The sequence below is a fragment of the Mugil cephalus genome, chromosome 7 (assembly GCF_022458985.1).
Source record: "Mugil cephalus isolate CIBA_MC_2020 chromosome 7, CIBA_Mcephalus_1.1, whole genome shotgun sequence".
Lineage (NCBI taxonomy): Eukaryota > Metazoa > Chordata > Actinopteri > Mugiliformes > Mugilidae > Mugil > Mugil cephalus.
Genome location: NC_061776.1, coordinates 6,626,846 through 6,652,288, shown reverse-complemented (window position 1 = coordinate 6,652,288; position 25,443 = coordinate 6,626,846). Strand labels below are relative to the sequence as shown.

General features: G+C 40.7%; 1 protein-coding gene and 5 non-coding genes across 7 annotated transcripts in view; 3 read left to right on the top strand and 3 right to left on the bottom strand.

Moving 5' to 3' along the window:
* LOC125011413 (contactin-associated protein-like 4) overlaps positions 1-1,542 on the top strand; it is a 117,148-nt gene extending 115,606 nt beyond the window's left edge. For both annotated transcript variants that reach the window (XM_047590625.1, XM_047590624.1), the window contains one exon: positions 467-1,542. In XM_047590625.1, the coding sequence (XP_047446581.1) occupies positions 467-663 (197 nt within the window). In that variant the 3' untranslated portion in view covers positions 664-1,542. The remainder of the gene's footprint in view (positions 1-466) is intronic.
* A 7,401-nt stretch (positions 1,543-8,943) lies between these two features.
* On the top strand, positions 8,944-9,015 carry trnad-guc. Its single transcript has one exon. It is a non-coding gene; the product is annotated as a tRNA-Asp (tRNA).
* Positions 9,016-9,817: 802 nt separating this feature from the next.
* trnad-guc lies at positions 9,818-9,889 on the top strand. The gene has a single exon. It is a non-coding gene; the product is annotated as a tRNA-Asp (tRNA).
* Positions 9,890-19,926: 10,037 nt separating this feature from the next.
* Positions 19,927-19,998, bottom strand: trnad-guc. Its single transcript has one exon. It is a non-coding gene; the product is annotated as a tRNA-Asp (tRNA).
* Positions 19,999-20,536: 538 nt separating this feature from the next.
* trnad-guc lies at positions 20,537-20,608 on the bottom strand. Its single transcript has one exon. It is a non-coding gene; the product is annotated as a tRNA-Asp (tRNA).
* A 4,381-nt stretch (positions 20,609-24,989) lies between these two features.
* trnad-guc lies at positions 24,990-25,061 on the bottom strand. The gene has a single exon. It is a non-coding gene; the product is annotated as a tRNA-Asp (tRNA).
* Between the last annotated feature and the right edge of the window lie 382 nt (positions 25,062-25,443).

Genomic DNA, 25,443 nt, shown 5'->3' with positions numbered 1-25,443 from the left:
CTGCAGTACAAAGACTCCATAACTTTCGTACATAGCCTGCGGCAGTGTTAGACATTTATACTTCGGGCTCGCTCTGTAATAATACCTCCCAAACACTAGTTGGCGCTGTGTATTTTTTGCTAGTCATGCTCGTTTTTGTTTCAACTTCCTGCTTCACTTTCAACAATGGCGACTGGAACCTTTGCCAAACCTTTTCCATCTTTATTGATCTGTAAATACTGAAGCAGAAACACTTCACTACCGAGTGGACCAATCACAGCTCTTGCAGTATGCGTTGGTGGCTGGGGAGGTGCATGTCAACTACAATGCTAGGCTTGACATCTAAATCGCCAATGAAGTTCATTACAAACAATAAATGCTACCCTGATGTCTTTTGTACATATGTTGATTCAACTTCATGATATTTTTTGTAAGTTTGCGTACATTACATCTGTGTTTGAATGTGTAAACGTCCTCCACTTTGCAGGTGTCATAGCTGTTGTGATCTTTGTGGTTGTGACCGGTCTGGTGATAACAGCCAGATTCCTCTACCGAAGAAAAGAGACGTATCGAAACCAGGATGTGAAGGGAGTCAAGCAGGAGGACAGCCAGGATTTTCCTTTTAACGACCAGGCCGACTCCCAGAACGTCTCCAGTGAAAACCCGAAAGAGTTTTTCATGTAACCGATGGGACTCATACTCAGTGAAATTATGTTTTTTGTTTGTTTTTTTTTTTGTTTTGTTTTGTTTTTTTGAGACGAGAGCGCAGACAGACGTATCTGGTCACGCCTCATGACACTCACTCCGAGCCCGTCACACACTTTGATGAACACGGTGGCTCGATGCAATATAGGATGCAAAAAAAAAAAAGTCAGCGCACACAGTTTTGTCTTTGACTGTGTTTTGTGTATATACGGATTCAAACGGACAACAATTCTGGACGTAGAAGGTGTTGACATCCTCGTCCCGACAACTGTAAATATTAAAAAATGTAAATGTTTGAGGCTGCAACAATCTCTATCTAATGTCACTCTGTCTTATTGAAAAGTTGCAGTGAGCCAGGGCGCTGGGAATGATTTGGCTGACGGCACTTTTCTACAAGGGCCCCGAATGGATGTTTGCTTAATTGGAAGTGCAAATGTTTGACACTTAACCGGGGCCCTCAGGAAGAGTGCTTCTGTAAGAGCTGGTGTTTGTTCATGTGTAATGGCTTTTTATTATGTGGGCAGCCTTGGGGGAATAACATTGTGACAGTGTGGAGCCTTGAAACTGTTTAAAGGGAAATCTGTGTGAGTTTGGACCCTTGAACATTATCAGAGCGCATGCAGCCGGCATACATCGGTGAAGGTTCTCAGTCGTACAGATCATGGTGTACCCAAATCCCCCTCAAAAAAACGAAGGTAAAACAAAGGCTACTTATGAGTTTTCTTGAAAACATTTCATCCAAGTAGCTTCTTTGGTTCGTCTTAGGTACGTCTTTTGCTGGTGTCTCTTTTTTTTTTGTTTTTGCTCCTTTTTCACAGTCACTGGGACTTAAACGACCCAATAAAGCTCCAAAAACTCTAAACTCGAGGTGTGAATGGAGGTGAAACTTTTGGAACAGATGTTGTTAGTAGTCCCTGTTCAGAATGGGGTTTTCTAGCTTTAAACAGATCACCTCCTTTACTTTCATTGGGATACTGTATGCTACACAATCCAGTTAGTAGGTACACCAGTGAAAACAAGTGCATACTTACACCAATCAGGGATAATATTATGATCAATGACAGGAGAAGTAAATGCCATCAACCTTCTTGTGAAAGTTGAGTGTTCTGCTGAGAAACTTTTGGACCAGGCATTCATTCATGTGGATGTTACTTAAGCCCCTTTCACATCGAACGACAGCGACATCATCATGTCGACCCAGGAGTTTGGATGAAAGGGTTTTCGACCCAGGTCGATTGCCAAGTCACTCGATGTAAGGATTTTATCGGCTCGGCTTCGATGTGAACAGAAATGCCATGTCGACCCGCTAATTTACACGATGACATTGATGCATGTGTCTGTCACATTCTGATTTTGTCAGACTGTATCATTGTAGAAGCTCCAGGGCTGCGAGCAGCTCAAAAAGAAAGAGGAAAAAAAAAGTTTTTGTCTACTCCTATAAGAGACCGATCTCTGAAGGGCAGAGATTTTTGTCCATTTTTTCAGTCAAACAAATCAAATGTGTTGTCACACAACCATTAATGGAAGTGCATAAGTGCATTATGTTCAGGAAATCGTGTGTTTATATACAGCTAGTATAGCAATATCCCACACTTTTTCATTGATCATGGCAGCGATGTGGCAAGACCGTGAGATCCGTGAGCTTCTCTGCATCCATGGAGAAGAGGAGATTCGGCGTGCTTAAATGTATAATGATGATATTGTCGACGCAATGACGTATGAGAGGGAGGAAAAAACTGACATGCAGCTCTCACAGCGGGAAGTCAGACCCGGGACTTACGGCGATGTAAAAGGACACCAAAGGCAGGTCTGAAAATCTTGTGTCAACCCGGTATTTTCGATGTGAGAGAGGTATTAGACATGTACCATCCACCAAGACCACCACATAGCAATGACACTTCTTGATGGCAGCAGCCTGACACAGACAACTCAAAAAAATAACATGAAGAACATTACAAGGTGTTCAGCTGGCCTCCAAATCCACTAGATCCCCAACTGGTCAAGTATCTGTGGGATGATCCACAGAGACACCCTAAACCCATAAGCCCCACCACAGGACACCCTCAGAAGGCCCATGTCCATTCTCTTATGAGTCACAACTGTTTTAGAATCACAAGGGAGACCTACACAATATTAGGCACTTCACTGGTGTACCTAACGAACTGACAAGTGAGGTGTGAGTGCAACTCATCCAAGAACACACGTTTGCTTCACCTCTCAGTCGAGCCGTCATTGTGAGTAACCTTTACATTTCGTCAAACTGTCGCCAGGCAACACAACAACATCATCGGTCAACCTGCGTATTTTCTCCTGTTTCCTCAACAATAAAGGACAAAAGGCCTGGTCACACCAGAAGGTATCAAATAAAATGTGTTCATGAAAAGTCTGTTTAAAGAGGCTTTGTCATTCTCATTCATCGCCTTTGACTAAAATGGGAACGTTGTTATCTGAGTTTCCTTTAACCTTTAGGTGTAGGCCGGAATAGATGACTCTCCTGTGTGGAGCCATGAGTTTGGGAAGGGTTTATTTTATTTCTATGAGTTGCAGGTATGTGCATTGTCTTGTTTTAGATATTCCTATGAGGGATTATTTTCTTTCTTCCAGCGACATCGTGCCACTGTAGCATTTTGTGACATTTGCAAAGTGAACGTTGATCCACAGTTAAACACATCATCGTGTACGGACGTCCTGCAGCTTCTGATTCGTTCTTATTTTCCTCATACAGGTAGTGCTCTTGACTTGTTTTACTTCTCTCCTCCCTGCTGCACGCCGCCTGCTGGGAACCTCTCTTAACAGCGAAGCTTTTAACACTGACAGCAGCTCACACTTCATAAAACTGTGGCCGTCCGTCACCTCCTTCACTGCACGCAGAGGCAGTCGATGCGTTTTTTAAATGCTAATCCGCCTCGATCCGACAGGTGGATTGTGATTCAGAGGAAAGCAGAAAGATGAGAATGGGGCACGGAGATAATCTGAGATACTGATAGGGTTATGATGAAAACACATTTTGAAATTAACACCTGGAAATGAAGGAAATCACTCCATGTGTTAATCCATCAAATGTGCAAAGGGTGTGAATGAGGAGAGGATTTACAGCAGCTGTTTACCAACACACACCATCGTCCCTCTGCGAGGCCCTGAAGTTCAGATGAGATTTTAAATGACAAAAGTCTCTAAATCTTCAAAGTGCATTATTCATATTTTTGTTTGTTTTCCTCCTTTTCCCTCTCCTTCCTCGCAGCAGCGTCCACACATTGTCGTTTTTTCGCATTCTTGGTTCCCAGGAGTTCGTTCTTTGTTGAAGTATTGACTGTCCTGCCTCCCTCCCCTTTCTGTAGATAAGAATATATTTGTCAGTTGGAGACACACATGCAGCTTTTATAAAAATAAAAAAAAGATACTCTGAAGAAATGAACCGCGTAGCCAGAAGAAGTTAGCAATTTAACCATTTAAATTCAGTTTCAGTTTATACAAGAACAACTGTAGATCATATTCTAAGTCTAAATTGCAAAATTTACATCCCAACATTTAATATTACTAGTATTGTTTTTTTGTTTTGTTTTGTTTTTTTACTATTTTTAAGTCCTTTGTAGTTAGGACACATTCTCCTGGCTTCTTAAATTTATTCTCCATCTTTCCAACAACACTGACTTCAAGGAGAAAAACACATTTACATGATGCCTTCATGAAAACTCGGAAATCCTATATTCCAGTTTGGTACATTGTCGCCGTTTGTTGAACATTAAAATATTTGCAGCAGCTATTTTTTATATTGGGACCAGTAATTTCTGAGTTTGACAACTCGGAGGTAATTTTTACCAAGTTGTCTTGAATGCATCATCAGCTGCAGATGGATCTCAACCAAGTTTTCCAAGACCCACCACTACCCTACTTCTGATGGCTAATGATGTTAGTTTGGAGAGGGAAAGCTGCCTTATTAAGCTCTGAATATTGTATCCCCAAGCGCCTGTCTTAACGCCTTTAAAACAGTTTGAACAGAAGTTCATATTTTTAGATAGACGACTCATCTTCTGCTGGACGTTTAGTTGGGAACCCTTTCACAAACCTCTCCACAGTGGCCTGTCAACTGCCTCCCCGTTAGCTTCAACTGCTAACGCTACTCAGTCACAATATCGCTGATTCACTTCTTCTGGAAATGGTTGTTTACAATAAAGATGCAACAAATGAGAAGAAACCCCTCTCCGAAATAACAAAGCTACAAACTGTTAGCAACCTATCACTTAGCAAACTTGTGGCGTTGTTTGCGAACATAAATATATGTGTGTCGTCAATTAATCCAGCATTTTGAAGCATTTATAGTCAAAAATAAATGTGCAACACAACTAATAAGTTCCCTCGATTTTTTACAACTCTGCGTTCCTTCAAATAAACAAATGTTTTGCATCGATTCAGTTTCCATCGTTCCCAGATCTATAACTCCTGGCAGTTTGGTTGGAAAGAGTTTGCTTTAAGTTGTCACATTTTAGTCACTGGTGTGACCAGGTCTCTAGTTTTCTCCACAAATTTAAAGAAAAGCCTAAAGTAATTATTCTGCAGGACATATTACATTACATGCCACCAGAAACGTGAAACAGTCCCTAACAAATGCACTATTTGACTGACTGTCCCAGTAATGTTACTTCTTGGCCCATTTCCATCGTGGGTAGAAAGCAGCTGCTTTCGCCTAAATTCGCAAAGTTTGGGGATGTTGTTGATGTTGATCTTCTCGTGGGATTTGTTGAAAACTTAGGTGTGAATTTCATGGTTGGCAGTGGTGTTTTCCCTGCGGCGACGCACTGCTCTGAAGCTGAAGTGTTGTCAGTGTAACTGTAGTGTTGGTGAAAACAGTGACGTGTGAGTGACATGACATAGAAATAAACACAGATGATTAATTCTGGTTGTTTGGAAATAAACGACATGCTTTTTGTTTTTTTTTAAATCCTGTTTTTTCATTGTTAACCATTTACTGAAGAGCTCTGCAGGAAGACGCCGTCACAAAGAGAGATTCTTTTCTTTTGTTTCTTTGTCAAACGAAGCCGACACACGGCAAAGACTTCGCCCTCAACAACCAGAACAGTTTCCATGCACTCACATGTGCCCCTTCAAACTGGATACACATCTTTCAGTGCTGACACTTGTGAGGCAGATGTGGAAAACGGCGAAGCATCCAGACGCAGAGGATGTCAAAGTGATTCTCTGCGAAGAGCCACTTAGCCTCTCTGCATGTTTAAACGGCTCAGACGCCCGAGGTGACGAGATGATACAGCCGCCTCACATCAGTGATCCCCCGCTCCACTCGTTTATTTCTCCTCTCACTGTCTGTGAAGCCGATGACAGGGATATCCAGAATCTGTTTCGATATCAAAGGCAAAAGAAAAAAAAAAATCAAACATCACACGGATGAAATCATCTCCACGGCCCGGGATAGAATTTCAGCGGGATAAAAGATTCAGGCTGCTGCTCAAACTCCCGGCAGCTTTTGGTTGTGAAGCTTGATAATATCATTCTCAGTTAGCGTTTGAAAAGAGCTTTGATGTGACGACACTTCATCAGTGACGGCGATTTCACTCATGGAGTTAGAGGTAGATCACTTCTTCTGATTATTTTCCATCCACACTAGAGCTGAAGATTTGGAGCTGCACTTTATCCGCAGCCCTTTAACTGCATTTACACCGGTCAGCCACATCATTATGACCACTGACAGGACAAGTAAATAACATCGACCGTCTTGTGACAACCCAGTGTTCTGCTTGGAAGCTTTTGGACCTGGTATTCATTGATGTGGATGTTACTTAGACATGTAGCACCCACCTAGACCAGACCAGACACCTCCACCCCAGAGCAGGACGCAGCCTGACACAGACATACAAAACAATTTAGAAACAACTAAAAAAAAACATGAAGAACAGCACAAGGTGTTGACCTGGCCTCCAAATTCACTAGATCTCAAACTAATCAAGTATCTGTGGGATGATCCACAGAGGCCCCTCCCCTCAAAGCCCCCCACTAACAATATTTGGTTTCCAGACCTACACAATATTAGGAAGGTGGTCATAATGATATGCCTGACCAGTGTAAGTGCAGTCGTTTATTTTTTTGATAATGAAAACAACGAGATTTGTCCACTTCATCTCATATACATATTTAAAGAACAAGTACGTAACATTTAGAGGAAACTATCTGCAGAAATGAAACATCGTAGGTTTAGAGTGAGACGTTTACATCTACAGGAGCCCAGAATGGACAAATCCCAGCACTAAAGCATTCTTACGCTGCAGTGTTTGGTGGGGGAGGTGTCACCAGTCACTGGCAGCATGCAGAATGAATTCTCCACCTCATTTAATGCTGTGATGACACATTGAAATGTCAGACATCACTGTTGATTCACCAGCTTGAGCTACACTTTAAAAGAGATTCGTGAACGATGTAGCTGTGCAGTTTCATGTCCCCTCAAAGCTGCTCTGGATTCACTCCATTTGTAACTCATTCTGCCCTGGCAGAAATCTGTCAAGCCAATCAAATCAAGTAGGTGAATTTGTTGGCCGCAAAATTGCCCTGATTGGTCGTAGGACCATTCAGTTGCATGCAGAGATGTTATTATTTCCTGTATCAGTTGTAATTCCCTGTGATTAAATCCTACTCTGATATATTTGAGTCGCCAGGCTGGAAAATAACATCATAGCAGCAGTGTTTGTAGAAGTGGTGCCGACTCATGTTTTATTCAATCAAAAAGCTAAAAACACCACTTCAATAACTCAAACAAAGAAGAACCCTCTCGAGAGCTAGTGTTTGGTTTATTCACTCTGGGTTCCTATAGAAACACGATTTCAAAACGGTTCACAAGATGGCCTTCTCCTTTTTAGTAAGGCTGGAAGTAGCATGTCTGTTAATTACATAAATCAGAACTATCATCCAATTTATCAACTGAATCCATCTACAACATTGCGTGTTGGTGTTACAGCAGCATTAGCCTTCAGCCATCAATGGACTGAAGCCGATCTGTTAAACCTCTGGTAGATACAGAGAGACTACACACTCTCTGAATGAATAATTCACACTTTATTGGCATCTTTTTTCTTTGTTTGGTAAATTAATGGACAGCTCATCCTCGTCTTTGAGTCACATCAGTTGGACGAGTGAAATAAAATCCATGGCTCCCGCTGTAATCGTATCCCCATCATCACCTCTATCTCCTTTCTCCAGTTACAGATTTATGCTTCTGTTTCCTCCTGCTTGCTGGCATTGTCTCCATTTTGCTGACTTCAGTCCTTCTACTATTCAACTCTACTTGTCAACATGTAAACAACAACTTCAGACAGTGTAACTACCAATATATACAGCTGCAACTAACAGAGGACTAATATTGGGGAGGATGGTTGTAGCAGAACAAATCTGCAGCTTGATCATCTTTTGTTGTTATAAAGATAATATGATTGTACTGTGATCTGTAAGACACCTGTAAAGTAGAATAAGTGTCCGTACTGCAGACCATATCATAGTGTCTGTACCCACTTCCTTGTATAGAGGGTATGCATTGACGTCACTACCGCTCCTGGCCACGCCCCCTCGAGTGGTAAAAACATGCGTGAAATAATATCAGTAAATACAGTGCGATTAGTGAGAATAATGTGGATTATCAAATCAAATTAAAGGGAATTGGACTCGACAATGATCGACACGAACTAGTACGGATTTGGAAAAGTGGATTAGCGTTAGTTTAAGTTACTTTGAGGTCATTTCAGTTATGATAAGTGTAGCTAAATAAAAGATGCTAACGCTAATGCTAAGAGCTTTACTAAGAAGTAGAAGAACGTTAGTTTGCCCTCCAGAACGTAACTTAAGAAGAAACTTAAGTTAGGACTTAAGTTAGGATTAAAAAAAAAAAAAAAAAAACAGCATAAATTCATGTTACCTGACACAAAATGTGAACCACAACACCGGTGTCTGGATTCCAGTTGTTTCGACATCTGTAAAAATATATCTCCGCTTTTCAAATCACTATTTGCCACTCGGTGGCCGTAACCATGGAGACGTACGCTTGTTGACCCTCCATAGAAACACGCATAACCCTCAAACTGGTGCCAGTCTCCCAGGGATACGGGCGGCGCCATGTTGTGGCTTTTTGGAGCCACGATATCGATGAACCGACTACGCGTCTTCAAGACTCATTCGCAGTTTTATCCAAGTAACCTGCGTACTTTTTAGTTTTTGATGGCGCGGTTGGCATGGCAACTTGTGTCGTTTGTTCTGTCGTCAAGCTCCTCGTTAGTATAGTGGACAGTATCTCCGCCTGTCACGCGGAAGACCGGGGTTCGATTCCCCGACGGGGAGATTTGAAGTTTTTTGTGCCATCCAGCATATCCACAGTTGAGTAACAGTAACAGACAGATCTGAAGCTTGATGATCTTTTGTTGTTGTTGTAAAGATGATATGATTGTGATTGTGATTCATTCTGTCTCATAAAACTATAATAATATAATAATAATATTAGACTTGAAGCTTTTGTGCAGAAGTGGGAGTAGTGAATAGAGATGTAGCCCGTTTGCCTCCCCGGTCCAGGTGCTATTCCTTCATTTGAATTTAAATTCACATCTAAACATATCCAGCTTCAACTAACAGTTGAGTAACAGTAACAGACAGATCTGAAGCTTGATGATCTTTTGTTGTTGTTGTAAAGATGATATGATTGTGATATTGTTTGCTACTCTCAGTGTCCTGTTTAATTTCTTTCTGGTCACTGTTTTTTTTTCTGTGTTGCTGTAACATTTGAATTTCCCCAATGGGGATCAATACATTATTTTCTTATCTTGTATGATTTTGATCTGTAAGACATCTGTGAGGTGGAGTAAGTGTCTGTACCATAGACTGTATATAAATATGGACTCCCAATAACGAGTCCCCACTTCCTTGTATTGGTCAAACTGATGCGAGTCTCCTGGGGTTTATGGGCAGCGCCATCTTGTATCTTTGGAGCCAGAGTCTGATCAGTACAGTCCGAGAGTGGAGCCATGATAACAATGACCCGGTTACACTTCCCTAAGACTCACTCGCATTTCTGTTTAATTAATACTACACGTAATACTACACAGGACCGCCTTGGGCCGGTTGGCATGGCAACCTTGGGTGGTTGTATTCCTCGTTAGTATAGTGGACAGTATCTCCGCCTGTCACGCGGAAGACCGGGGTTCGATTCCCCGACGGGGAGACTTCTTTTTCTCGTGTTAAACAAAGTTTTCACAACTCCCATGGGACCACATCATGGAGCAGTTGGCATGGCCCCACTGTGGGGGAGACCGTACCATCGATTCGTTATGGGAAGTGGTCGCTCCTTAAAGGTTTTTCTTCTGTAAAACCAAAAGACATCCATTGAATTTGTTGTAAAATGCCAATAATAATAATAGGTTGTCTCAAAACACTGCAGATAATTACTTTTACCTGAAAGTTATGAGGCAACCTATAAGTTTGAGGTTTTCTGAGTAGGTGGGGAAAACAAAACAACAACAAAAAAGAAGATGGATATCGGACAAAAAGGAGGAAGAAGATGAACTCATAAATGCACTAGAACTAGTCTGAAAAGCCTTCTGATAATATTAATCTCATCTTTTGTGCAGGTTGTTTATTTTCCACTCTGTTTCATTCTGTCTCATAAAACTATAATAATATAATAATAATATTAGACTTGAAGCTTTTGTGCAGAAGTGGGAGTAGTGAATAGAGATGTAGCCCGTTTGCCTCCCCGGTCCAGGTGCTAGTCCTTCATTTGAATTTAAATTCACATCTAAACATATCCAGCTTCAACTAACAGTTGAGTAACAGTAACCAGGTGGTAGTTATTCATTTGAATTTAAATTCAGCCGGGAAAATCAATAAAACGAATAAAGAAAAATTATCGTTATTTCATTATTCGTTTTTCAATCTCAATCAAAAACAGATTTCGATCACTAAAATTTAATAATTTTATGTTTTTGGTGAAATATGCAACATTCAAAAAAACGGCCTCAGTGACTATTTTGACTTAGATTTTTAATATCTCTATTTTCTGTGCCCCGGAAGTTATTCAGCTTAGCGCGTAGTGTTAAATTTCAGCTGTCATTGGACATGGATGTATGTCAGTAAATATGTCCTCCCTTTTTTCATAGACTCGTGTCCATAGCTGAGGGCCCCTGAGCAAGCGCCTTACTCCATCCATCACATCATGAGATGATTTTACGAGGACTAACAGTGAGCTGGTCCTCTGAGAAGGAGTAGCCATACCCTCAGTATATTGTCATGACTTGTCTCATAGCAGACTTGTGATAATCATCCAGGCCTCCCACAGTTATAATCTGAGCGTCTGTGGAGTAATTAGACGGCGGAGTTTGTCCTGCTAATTATCAGCCCACCTACAGCTCGTGGGAGAGAGGAGTCGGTCGACTATCGCGCCTCTCCTCGTCTTTCACTAATGAACACACTTCATTTAATTCTTGTGTGGGCTGGTTAATTGAGAAAATAATCAGTCGTTTGACACAGAGGCCTCGGCTGAACAGCTCATTACAATCAATTAAAAATAATTACCTAGAAGATGTTCTTTGTCCCTGACATTAGTGGAAAAGACTGAACAATCTTGGAGGTGCTCCGAGTCAAATTTACAGTCACAGTAAAAGTCAATTAGTCTTCATTAAACAACGGGTGAACTAAATAAATGGATATTTGATCTTAGATTGGTTTGACATTGCAGGAAGACCTTTATTAAAAGTGATATATTAGATCCAGTGCTGTCTTTATGCTTTCATTGGATCTATTGGCATTGGGGAGATGAGGCAACACCACAGGGTTTGTACCTGTCCTGATGTTGGTACCTTTTGTTGTTAATCTAATTTCCTTCCTTTGTCTTTTCCCACCACAGTGATTAAACTCATCTGTCTTATTTTGTGTCTTTTATCTGCATGCTCCTCCCCTCATTAACTTCATCTGTCCCTTGGTGGATAATCAGCCTGTTTGTACGTTTGTACATGTACCAGTGTTTCGTTGCTGTTTATAGTTGATTTTGGGGGATTATTCTGAATTACCTGCTCCTTTGTTTGAACTCACTTTGGACTTTGGTCCTTTGGGACAACCTGACTTTTCTTGGCAGCGCTTTTAAGTCACTACGTTGAGTAAGTTTTACATTAAACTGAACTTCCACCTCCTTGCTATATATTGTGACACTGTCTCTGTGCCTCTGACTGTTGTCCAGTCAGTGTCAAGCCTGTATACTTAGACTCAACTGCATTGATCCCTTTGTGATGACTCCCCTAAGGGAAATTAACATCAATATGTACATAAATATGGACGGTGCGTCTTCACTTCCTTGCATTGGCCAAACTGACGCTATTTTCCCAGGGATACAGGCGGCACCATCTTACGGGTTTGGAGCCAGAGTCTGATATTTACAATTGGAGAGTTGACCCACGGTGTCTACGACCAGACCACACTTCCTCCAGACTTACTCTCATTCTCGTTTAATTAATACTTTGCTTTGCTCTACCTCCACCAGTTAGGAAGGAAACCAAACTTATTTTATCTCCTTTGAATTAACCCAGTGTTTCTCAATTCGGGTGTGGTAGAGGAGGGAAACATTGAAAACATGCAGGCATGAATTAACCTGTAATGTAAATGTTATGATATCTGAATTTTCAAATTTCCGAGTTGGAATTTAGAATTTCCGAGTTTTCATGAAAGCATCATCTTAGCAGGCGGTTTTTCATTTAAGTTACAGTTGACGAAAAGATTGAGAGTAAATTTCTGAAGCTAGGAAAATGTGTCCTAAAATATTAGAAAAAAAGTATATATAACAATAAAGTTATCATTAATATATTAATATTATACACTGTTTTAAAATTTGTTTTTACAACTCCCACGGTCCTTCCTACGGATCGCTTTACGGAGCGGTTGGCATGGCGACTAGTGGCCGCGTCACATTGCGTCACATCCTGTTTCCATAGCGTCAAATAACTAACCAAAGCGAAACCTATCCAGAAAAAATGACACTTAAACACACATCAACATTATATTAACTACCTAAAATGTGATAAACCATCCTTGGAAAAAAATAAATAAATATTTGACGTGTATTTTAGTGTTTTATTTCGGCCCAAGTCCCATCCACTAACAGTAGAGGAGGTGGCGTTTATGACCTACACTGCAGCCTCCAGCCACCAGGGGGAGCTCTACCTGCTTTGACTTCATGGAGTATCGCTACCACTTCCTGTTTGGGGGATTTAAACATGGCTGAAAATCGCCCAAAACGTCCTTACAGATTCTCAGTTTTGAGTTGTAAAAGAAACAGCTGCATTTATGATGTAAGAACGTCAACAACACAGTGAATTCATGGTATGTATTTATCACAATCACCATCTAATTTAGCCAGTTTCAGTTGGGAAAAGTCACTTAAACTAGATTAGGCAGACAATTAAGCCTTTCATTTGGACTGATTGTAGAGATGGGATTGAAGGGTTTTTTAAGAAATGTTTATTTTCATGGGAATTGATCACTGGGAGGAATGATGGGGTAATATTTCAAACATTCATGCTTATCTTCAATATATGTTCCATGGGTGCGCTGACATTTATTCTGAAATATGGATTCTAGATAGATACTTTATTTATTATGTGTATTTTGCTAAATATGAGCCTTTGCTGTACTTTTTTGTCATCACAACATTGCATCTAGCTTGTTGTATTGGGTGGATGTATTGCAGCACTAGCAGACCGTAATAAAAGATATCTCATCTTTGTACCTAAGTATCAGTACACGTGAGCTTCCTTTCCATAATCCTCAAGATTTAATCAACATGCTGCAAATCCAGATGATCCATATCTTTATTTTTGACCGTCTTTACTCGCTGGTCAGAGGGATTTAAAGCCGGACATGAGGTTTTAATTAATAGAGAAGGTCACCTGGATCCTGCCATCCTCTCCACTGATAAGAGCCTCGTGAGATGAGACTGAAATATGTTCGTGGAAAATCATTTTTCTTATTGGCCAGCAAAGCTCTGAGGTATCTCAGCCGTGATAACTGATATGTATCAGGCGAACACTGATTACTCTGAGTGGAGGACGGGCAGGAAATATTTTGGAGACGAGTGTAATCCTTTTAAAAGCGTCTGTCTGCTGCAGGCAGCCATGTTTAAAAAGTTGTCCTCGTCCACTGGTATTTCTCTGTCACAGATTAGCTGTGTTTCTCCAGGGGCCATTTTATTTATATATATATATATATATTTTCCATTAGAGATTAGACCGGTGTTATCTCCTATTAAGGGGGAGAGGTGGTAAGAGTCAAGGTGCTCTTAAACCGAAGCCGTGAAACTGTAGAGAGCAATCTGATAAGTATTCCCTGCAGACCTGGAGAAGTTGTGCTTCGTTTAAACTCTCTGCCTCTTTACCTCTATCACTTCCCTCCTCCTTCCTCCATCTTCCCTTAATCTTCCATCCATCCTCTACTAAATGTTGCATTAGTAAGGTCTATCAATGCAGTGATGCAGAAAATGAAGTGAATAAAGTATAAACCGACTGATCTGCATGAAGCAGGAGAGACCAGATCTATACAAGATACAGTTTTTTGTTTTGTTTGTTTTAATTTCACCCAGATGTTGAATGTTTGACTCAGCTTGACGTGGTCTTCATGGTGTGTTCAGGTGACTTGCTGCCAGTAGCACGAGCACTGACACGCGATATGTGCTTTCCAAAGAGTGCCTCAAGGCCACAGGTGAGAATGTCTTTAGACCCCCTACAGATTCTCTACCAGCCGAGTCCGGGGGTGGATGACGCTGTCGTCTATCTGCTGCAGCTCACTCACTCACACCTGGACGGTGGTGGAGGCTCAGTGAGGATCACTTTCTTTGATTTCTCCAGCGCCTTCAACACCATCCAGCCTTTGTTGGTGGGTGGGAAGCTGCGATCGGTGAGTGTTGGTGGATCCACTGTCTCCTGGATCAGTCAGTGCGTTTACATGCAAAGCTTAATCGAGCTATGCTTATTTAAACTCACTTATTTCCATAATCGTATAAATACTGTGTAAATAGTCGATTTTTATTTTTTTCCTGTTATATAGGATGTATGGTGTGAGTGCCTGTACTTTTCCGCTGCAACTGTTAAATTTCCCAGTTTGGCATGAATAAAGCATCTATCAGTCCACCACACCAACCTCACCCATATATTTTTAAATGTAACTAAAAATTTAATGTTATATTTGATTTTTAGGGAGCGATCAGTCACCAACTGTAAGTCTATCTATGTTTTATTAATGGCCGCTTCCTCCACCAGTGTCTCTGATCAGAGACGTGGACTCGAGTCATTGAGACTTGGAGCCGAGTCGCTGTTTTGACGACTTATGACTTGACAAAAAAAAACAAAAAAACACTTGAGACTCGACTTAGACTTGAAAAGTTGTGGACTCTGGACTTGACTCGACTTGAGACACAAAGACTTGACTGTTGTTCATTTCATGTCTTCAGTTTAAATATGAAATATAAAGTAAATATCTCTAGCCTGTTTTGCCAACTACTTTTGTATATTTGTTCATAATCCTTATTCTGTAGTTACAGTAACAAAGCTGTGACAAAGGGATTTCCCTCATGGATCATTAAAGTCTTTAAGTTTATGTGAGCGCACGCTGTGAATCTCTTAGACCATCATGATGTCGCTTGAAGTGGGAAAGGTGCAAAATGTCTTTTCTTTTAAATACGGGAAGAGAAACGTTGAACCACAGAATCCAAACCGTGCAAATCTGCAGCCCGTCCACAACGTCAAACTTTGTTTGGCATTTGAAGAACCATTCTGCCAAGTGCTTGTAAATTAGCTAATACTAGCCTGTTAGCTAGCATAGTAGCTAATGTAGTTAGCTAACGTTAGCCTTATATGAGCATGGATACTGCATTTAAATATGGTTTTAAAAGGCAGCAAAATCTATATATAACCTTTGACTTGACTTAATTTGACATAACCTGTGACTTGGCCTGAAATGCGATGAGCTACGTAGAACTATGTTTTTGCATTAGTGTAAACACAGATCGGATTCTGCTCACAGGAAACTGATTTTACGTCGTTTTTCTGTTTCTACAAACTTTTTGGGACAGTACTTAAAGTCTACACTCGGCTGTGTCTTTCACTCAAGACGCCAAATTTCTCACATTCGTCCTTGGTATCTTGGACTCTATATGCAACAGCTCATTTTTTACACGTATATAATGATCCCAGTAGGAGCCCTCTTTTTTTTTTTTTTTTTTCCTTCCCCCACCAGTCTGAACTTAGCCGTCCCATTATAGTTGATATCATGAGGCTTTCTCCCGCTGAATCTCTCATTTACCCCGTGGCTCAGCTCCCCTTCGCTCACGCCCACAAGCTGACATTTCCAGAAGCCTCCTATTTGTTGTTATCTCACGCACCGAGATGGCGACGCTATTTTCTCCTCAGCGGGGGCCTCCATCTCATTCTCCTCCCGATGATTGTCTCCTCTTTCTCCTTCCCTCCTTTCTCCCTGTCTCTTCCATCGTTGCTGTTATACTTCCCTCATTGTCTGCCTCTCTTCAACTTTGTCAAATTTTTCATTTCTTTTTTCCTTTTTCCCCTTTTTTTCCCTCCACCATTCCCACAAGATTAAAAGGATTCCTGTCACTGCTGCTTCTCTCATAGGAGGATGTAATGTTCAATTTAGCTTCAGTTTACCTCTAATCCAGGCGACCTGGAGGGGGACAAAGACGTTTTGTCAGTCGTCTGGCAGGGTGAGGATTACTCCGACATCTGTTGTGTGTTTTGCCGCCGCTCAGAAAACAGCTTTATTAAGCCAAGGTACACAGGAAATAAACTCTGTGAATGTGGCCGCAAATCTCTAACCGCGTTGTTCCTGTTGCGACGCTGGGATTTAGAGCAAAGTAGATTTTTTTTGGTCAAGTGTTGCAGGAACCCGTCATCCCTGCAGACACCTTTTCTAAAAGGGCAATATATTCAGCAAACAACCAGGCAACGAGGCCACAGGAATGTTTTCCAACTCTAATTTAAATCCAGTTTAATGTCTGCTGAAGGGCACATGAATAATGTATTTCTAAACAGATCCATTTAACCTCAGATACTTTTTTTTTTTTTTGTATGTGTTGTATTTGTTTTGCTCACAGAGAGCAGAGTTAACGCTCAAAGCTGCAGACTAATTTCCCCACCAGGCCTATTTTGGTATTTAGAAAGCGTCTGCGTCCTTGTTTTCTTTTATTGTTTCATAACCCGAGCGTCGTGAGGCTTCAGCCTTGATTAAAGTCAGCACAAATTAGACTTTTTCACACTGCATCGGGGCACGGCTGTGAATTATTGGGTCGATGCGTCGGATGAAAAGCAACAATATTTCAGTTAAAAGCACCTAACTGAGATCTGTACCTGCACCCCGAGGCCGCTAATTGAAATTCAGGAATCATGTGGACGCTGGTGAGAAATCCTCTCCACGTACAGAGTGACGAATTGAAACCAAAGAGAGAGAGAAAAAGAAAACAGCTGTGATTGAGGGATCTGTCCCGAGGAGGAGGAGGCTGCTCCGTAATCTCCTTTCTCTTCGTCGTTTTGGTGGTGATCTTAGAATAAAGATTCGGGGAAAAAAAGTGGTAAACAGGAGCCCACAACAACAGCAAATAATGCTTAAATTAAGATATTAGTTACCTTACTCCAAGCTGGAAACATTTTTATAACTGGGATTTAAATGATGCTGTAGGGATTTACCACGAACACAGATAAGTACAACATATGAAGACCTTGTTGTTTTTGTTATATCAGGCTGTAAACATGTTTATTTCTGCCGTAAAGTTGGATCTTTTCACCAAGGAGGTTTGTGGATAGTGAGGCTGCCTCTAGTGGCCATTTATAGAACTGCAGTTTTCAGCCCTTTTGTGCTTTACGTTTGATTAGCGAAGGGTTTATTTAAATAAATAATTCTATTTTCTGATTTTATTTTAAATCTCAGATACTAATTCATAGTTAATATGTTTTTTAATATTTACCATTTCCTGCGTTCTTTTTAACCTGTATTTACCCAGACAAGCAATTAAGGACAGTTTATTTTCAGAGATGTTGCTGCGGTCTTGGGAGACTGTTTTTGCGCGTCACCTCTTTTGAAACCGCACAATGAAATTAGTCCATGTGTGAGGGAGATCCTTGACAGAAGCTCAAAATGTGGGGGGAAAAAAACAAAAAAAAACATCAGCTGATTGGAATTAAAAGGTATAAGCTGTAACAAACCATAGTAAAGTAGATATCGTTAGCCTAATAGTATTGCTTAGTAATTTTTGACATATTGCTACAATACCAATAAAAATACAAATTAACTTACTAAAAGAAAAACTTCGAAATGTAATTTTTATTCTATTAAGCTAGTGACATGAAAGATGTAAAATATTGAAGTATCATGAATCTCTGGAAGTAGTAGCATTAGTTTTAATTAAAATTATGTCAAAACTGAAATATCTCTGAAAGGATCGATATCGATTCAAGCTGCAGTCGTCTCATGTGATACCGGTAACTCAATACTTAGTAATTTAGTAATGCGTTACTCTAATCTGATCACTTTTTTTCCAGTAATCTAACGCGTTACTATTTCCAAACCACTAATTATTTTTTCCAATTTTATATTTTTTTATTCTTACGTCTCAGGAAGTGACATCACGTATGCAACCAGTTACGTTTTCAGCATGAGGACAATTCACATGTAATGGATCAGCCACCACTGGAGTAGTAGAGGAACAGTTTAGAGGCCGAAAAAACAAAAAACAACCTTAAACGTCTCTAAGTCTAAACTTTGGAGCAAAATGAGTATGTTGAAGAAGTTGGTTGAGCAGTATGTTGTGGAGGAAATGCTGCATTTTTGATAAAAACGTTATTTTATTTATTTGTAGCTGTGACAACACTGGTCGGGACCCTGTTTCTCTAAGTGTATATAAATACACAATAATCAAATCACAGCTCACGCTTTTTATTTTATTTTCCATCTTTTATCAGTAATTATTTCCTCGTTTATCGTGTGCTGCACTGATCATACCTCAGTGTTAATAAACTATCTGTCTACGTGTATCCATCAGCGCGTTGTTTAGCTCCAGTTCTTCCATATTCATGTCCCACCTGGATCCATATTCGTGCTCATCCACACGGACGCGAGTGTTAAAGGTCGCGTTTGGCTCCGTTACTGTTCCTGTTGTCATGCTGAGTCCGTCCCAAGGTCAGAGGAGGGTGATGGATCATTACTGTGAACTGCGTGAGACAGAGACAGATACCAGGGAGTCGGAGAAACGCCTTTTTCTTTTACTTTTTTTTTTCTTTGGACTGTTTCTCACTGATGAATCAGAATGAAAAACGACCGCTGCGTCCAACATTCAGAATCGCTTTGACCATCGCGTACGACAAATCTGCAGGAGTTTATCTTCTGGTTGACACTGCTGAGACGTAGTAAACAACATATTTATAAGAATCATACGAGTCGAACTGACAGACGAGAGGAAAAAAACAAAAGAAACATTAACTTTAAACTGATCTTAAATTTTAAACTGTGATGTTAATGGTCTGAATGTGTTTGGAGTGAGAACGACTCAATACCACAGCGACGGTAGTTTCTTATTTTATAGTAAGAGCAACATAGTAAAAATGTAGTTTCTCATCTTTTCTGATGCCTATCAAACATTGGCTGTATGACGTTTTATTTATTTATTTTATCGTAAGCCTCCAAAGAACTAAATCAGCCCAAGTTTGTAGTCGGTTTACCCCAATACTTTTTGAAAATATCAACTTTTATAGATTTGGAACTGGTAATACAGTCCTGATTTTTGGAAATAATATTGAATTTGATGGAAAAACAAAGAATGACGCTCAGGGTCAAGGAATCAAGTTGACACTACTTACCTCAGTTTGCAGAAACTGGCGAAAATCCTACATTACCCATAATGCAACTCAGTGGTGACGATGGCTTTTACATGGACGCGGTAGTATCCACGAATTAACAGGAAAAAAAACAAAAAAACATTTCATGTCACCTCCACAATAACAACAGACTGATCCAATCAGAAAGAAATCTTAAAGTGAAACCAGAATAAGTAGAGCTCCCCCTTGTGACTGGTTGCAGTATAGGTCATAAACTCCACCTCCTCCATGTTGGTGAACTCTGTCATTTTAGGGAGTTTGTGTAATATTGATGCAGCTCAAGTGACAGTTTTCTAATTTTTGTTTAGTTAGTTATCTGAAAAAAACAAAAACAGAAAGTCTCCCCGTCGGGGAATCGAACCCCGGTCTTCCGCGTGACAGGCGGAGATACTGTCCACTATACTAACGAGGAATGCGTTCACGGAGTGTTGCCATGCCAACCGAAACCAAGCGGTCCTGTAGGGCTGTGTCGTATTACGTGTAGTATTAATACGTATTAAGTGTAGTATTAATTAAACAGAAATGCGAGTGAGTCTTAGGAAAGTGTAACCGGGTCATTGTTATCGTGGCTCCACTCTCGGACTGTACTGATCAGACTCTGGCTCCAAAGACACAAGATGGCGCTGCCCATAAACCCCAGGAGACTCGCATCAGTTTGACCAATACAAGGAAGTGGGGACTCGTTGTGTCCATATTTATATACAGTCTATGGTACAGACACTTACTCCACCTCACAGATGTCTTACCGATCAAAATCATACAAGATGAGAAAATAATGTATTGATCCCCATTGGGGAAATTCAAATGTTACAGTGTTTTGGTTTACACCAAAAATGCACAGTGGGAGACAGAAAGTGACGTCATGGTGACCACCAGTTGCCATGCCAACTGCTCCATGATGTGGTCCCATGGGAGTTGTGAAAACTATATTCAACACAAGAACAAGAAGTCTCCCCGTCGGGGAATCGAACCCCGGTCTTCCGCGTGACAGGCGGAGATACTGTCCACTATACTAACGAGGAGCGTGATCCCGCAACGTTGCCATGCCAACGGAAGCCAATCAGCACCTATTCCGCAGGTAGCTAGCTTCTTTTTGCGCGCAAGCATCTTTTATCTAGTGTCCATGTAAACGTCAGAATAAAACACACAAACATAAATTAATAAAATCCAGTAATAAACTGAATAAAACACATTCAGGCAACTTAATGATAGTAATACATACTACCAGTCAAACGTTTGAACACACCTTCTCAATTAATTGAAGGCGAAGGTGTATCTAAACTTTTGACTGGTAGTGGTCAATCTATATCCAGAAAACAAACCAATTTAACATGTATATATATATATATATAATTTAATGACAGCTTTAAACTGTTATGTATCCGGCTGATATTAGGATATTCATCAGAAATTAGCAGGAGTCACTAATCTGTCACCTTGTGATGCATTTGTTCTGCCTGAGGAGTTCTCTAAAAGCAAAAGCTTTGAATGATTTGTTAAAAAAAACGTGTCCAACAGTAAAGGGAGTGAATCGATGAAAGGAGTAGAAGTGACTTGGCTTTTCTTAGCTCCTACTGTGACTCTTTATAAAACTAATTCCCCCTTTTCATTCACGTTTAGTGTCGGGGGCTCTGCTGCTCATCCTGAGAGATTCTCCCTAAGGCTGGTTGTTGTTTTTGTGTGTGTGTGTGTGTGTGTTGCTAAATAATTAATGATTCAGCCGTGTTCTTGTTCTGTTCTACGCAATCACCACAGTGAGAGTGTTTTGTTAGAAAGGTGCGAGACATCTCCGAGGACTCGCTCTGGAAGGGAAACAACAACCTGTTTTGTTTTGTTTTTTTTTTTGTTTTTTTTTTTTTTGCTGAGGGCTTTTCATGTTCTGTCACAGTTAAATCCACAGCTGCACCATAAACCAGCTTGTTACATCAACTTCCACCGCTGTCTCTTCCTTGTTCTGGAGGCCTGCTGTGGTTTGGCTGTTTGTTGTTGCTTTCAGCTGCAGCCTCGGGAGTTTGGATAAAAGTTAGCAGCAGCACGGCTCAACGCTCCACGGGGCTTTCGCAGCTCTAAAGGCAATTTGACAAGAACGGGGAAAGAAAAAATGGCTGGAAGACCAGAAATGAAGGAGATGCTTTCTAGAAAGGAGAAGGGAACATCTGCAGGAAGAGAGAGGCAGCGTAACCTCATACCTGGTGGGTTTTTTGTTCTTGGAGTCGGGGTAAGATGATTGCGGCACGGTGACTTTCAAAGAGCAGTCGGACGTTTTTCCCTCCTCATATTTATCAGCAGAGATTTACATGAGCAACAAAAGCCGGTCGGCTCCATTAGGCAACATAAGCAGCTGCTTAGGGCCGCACCTGCTGCTAGAACAGGCTCCTGAAAGGCGACATCACGATGCAGATGGTGAACTGATCCGGCCACATGCTGCGTGCACACAGCGAGAGAGAGAGGTGTGTCAGCATCACCTGTTACCACGTCACAAATTATCTAATGGTCGGAGCGCGAGAAAAAAAAGCTTTGATGGAATAATCATGCAAGAAATTCTGTTTCCAAAGGGTTTGGTACCCAGTAAGGAGAACCAGTAACAAGCAGTAAGGTCTGCTCTGCATGAATGGTCTAAAGATCCAAAACTTAGCACATACACTGATCAGGCATAACATTATGACCACCTTCCAGACATCAGAGATATACATGGACCTTCTGAGGGTGTCCTGTGTTTTCTGCAAAGGAAATATTGTTATTCAGGGTCTTTGGGTCTTATAGGTTGAGGGGAGGAGTCTCTGTGGTGGATCATCCCACAGATACTTGATCAGTTTTGGTTCTAGTGAATTTGGAGGCCAGGTGACTATTTAGTATTTGGAAGAGGAAGATATTATATATGTCCCATGAATTTTCTAGTATAAATGCTACATTAAACAAGAATGTTAGCGTGAAGCATTGAACTTGTTGCTGTTGTTCATTAATTATTTCATATAGATCTTAAATGTTGAGTGTTTGTGCAGCACACACAGTTCTGTACTTGCATGAAAACATTTAAGCAAATATCAACTATAATTGAGCTCTTTTCTTTTTTTCCCTCAAGGTACTTTGTTGATTTTTTTTTTTGCTCATCAACCACAACAGTCCTCCACAGTTCAATAGATGAAGGTAGGAGGGATTTATTATAATTTATTTCAGTTGACAGTGACTTAAGAAACAAGAGTAATACTTCATTTTGGGACCTTGTGCTGTTCTTCATGATTTCTTGAGTCGTTCCTAAACCGTTTTTGTGTGTTTGTCTGTGTCAGGCTGCATCCTGCTGCCATCATCCAGGAGGGGGTGTCTGGTCTGGTCTGGTCTGGTCTGGTCTGGTCTGGTCTAGGTGGGTGCTACATGTCTAAGTAACATCCACATGAATGAATGCAAGATGCAAAAATCTCCCAACAGAACATTGATATTGTTGCAATGTTATTTACCTCTCCTGTCAGTGGTCATAATGTTGTGGCTGATCGGTGATTACTACTACCATTACTATATTTATTGTATATTGTAGTTGGCACAAAAAGTTGTTGCAGTGATTCTAAGGTGACTAAATAGTCTGTCAGTTGGTCTACATGATGTATTTCTATTTTTGTGCTATTTTGTCCCATGAACTTATAAAGTTACTACCAGTGGCTTTTCTATCCTCAGAGTTCGTCCTCCAGTATAATTAGTTAATTTGTGTGATGAGCACGTCCGCTCACTAGACGAGCAGCTGAGGGTTGATTGTAAACTCATCAGCTGTGGATCATAAACCTTCTTTCCAGCCGACCCTGCTGAGCATAACTGCCGTCAACACTCGCACGGTTATACGTAAAAATTACTTATGCACAGTCCCTCCGCATCATTTCACCCTGTCCACAGCCGCACGGGTTCATTTTCCCCTCTGATCTATAAAAAACGTGCGAAGTCACCCGAGCAGATGGCACAAATCCGGCTGTACATTATTTCATAATCACATTCGGCAGAGACACCAAACCGAACGCGTCTCTGTGGCCACATGAAAAGTGTCGCGTATTTAACGCCTCGATCTCTCCTCTCCTCTCATCACACAAACACACACAAACACACACACACACACACACATGCTGCTAATTAGACGGAATAAATTCACACATGGCTGAAGGGAAACACATGCGGTCGTAACGAGGTCTGATCCATATTCATTTCATCACATCATCCGGGTGTTTGCTCCCGTTTTCATCATCGTTCTGTTTCCTGTACATTAGATCTGATCTGAGCCGGGCTCCCGTCTACAGACGACACAAACTCAGACCTCCTTCTGCTTTTTTAACGTCCAGAGGAACCAAGGTCAGTTCATGTCTCATAATGAAGGTTGATTGTTGCATCACTACCACTGTTGCTCTGGTGTAATGACCTCTGTGACACGTTAAATGGTGCTTTAACACTACTGTACGAACAAATGGATTATTAATTTAATTTAACAAGCTAATGACCAGTTGACTGTAATTAAAGGAAATGGTCACTGAGAATATAAGCATTGTCCTCAGATGTGTTTATAAAATTCACCTCCACCACTTTAGAAAACATCTTAAGATCCCGTCACAGCTCAGACATTACAGAAAACTTCTACTTTCCCACAGATAACATGACCCCATTTGAAGGCATGAATCCATTAACACTGAAGAAAGTCTGGAAAAAAAAAAAAAAACAACTAATGGAAAGGATGGAACATTTCCTCAGGCATAAAATTGCAAAGGATGCTCCGTAAAAATGAAAAAAATTGGGGGTAAACTTCACTCTATATTTGTCCCTAAACCAAACCGTTACCACATATGCAGACATCCCACTATAATTCTTTCATTCAGCGTTACTGGTTGTTTTCTGGTCTTCTTTAAGGATTCTATTATTATTATTATATTATTATAGCTTTATGAGACAGAATAAAACAGAGTGGAAAACAAATAACCTGCACAAAAGATCAGATTAACATTATCAAAAGGCTTTTCAGACTAGTTCTAGTGCATTTATGAGTTTATCTGCTTCCTCCTTTTTGTCCCATCTCCATCTTCTTTTTCTTGTTGTTGTTGTTTTGTTTTCTACACCTTCTCAGAAAACTTTAAACTTATAGGTCGCCTCATGACTTTCAGGTAAAAGTAATTCTCTGCAGTGTTTTGAGACATCCTATTATTATTATTATTGGCATTTCACAACAAACTCAATGGACGTCTTTTGGTTTTACAGAAGAAAAACCTTTAAGGAGCAAAGTGCGACCCGTTCTCATGATGTATCAACGGTACGGTCTCCTCCTACAGTAGGAGGCAGAATGTGACGTCATGGTGACCACCAGTTGCCATGCCAACTGCCTCATGATGTTGTCCCATGGGAGTTGTGAAAACTATGTTTAACACGGGAACAAGAAGTCTCCCCGTCGGGGAATCGAACCCCGGTCTTCCGCGTGACAGGCGGAGATACTGTCCACTATACTAACGAGGAATATGACTTCATGTCCAACACACGCCAACCAGTCTGAGAATAAGTGTTTTTTTTATGTATTTATGTTCAAATCAAATGCACATCTTTTGTTTTTACAGTGGAAAAACCTTTAAAGGGCAACGTACGACCCCGTCCCATAACGTATCAATGATACGGTCTCTCCCACAGTGAACAATATGTTCTCAAATGGGGCTAAACTGTTATGAACAGCTATTGTCCATCAGACACTGTATAACAGAGCTGGCAGGTCCTTCCTGGCTACTTAAACCCTGTTTGTTCACATCATCATCGGATGTAAGGGGAGTCATTTTATGGTCTGTGTTTTCTGGTGAGAAGGTTTCATTATGTTAGTTTCCCAGGAGTGTCACACCTCTTTCGGTTC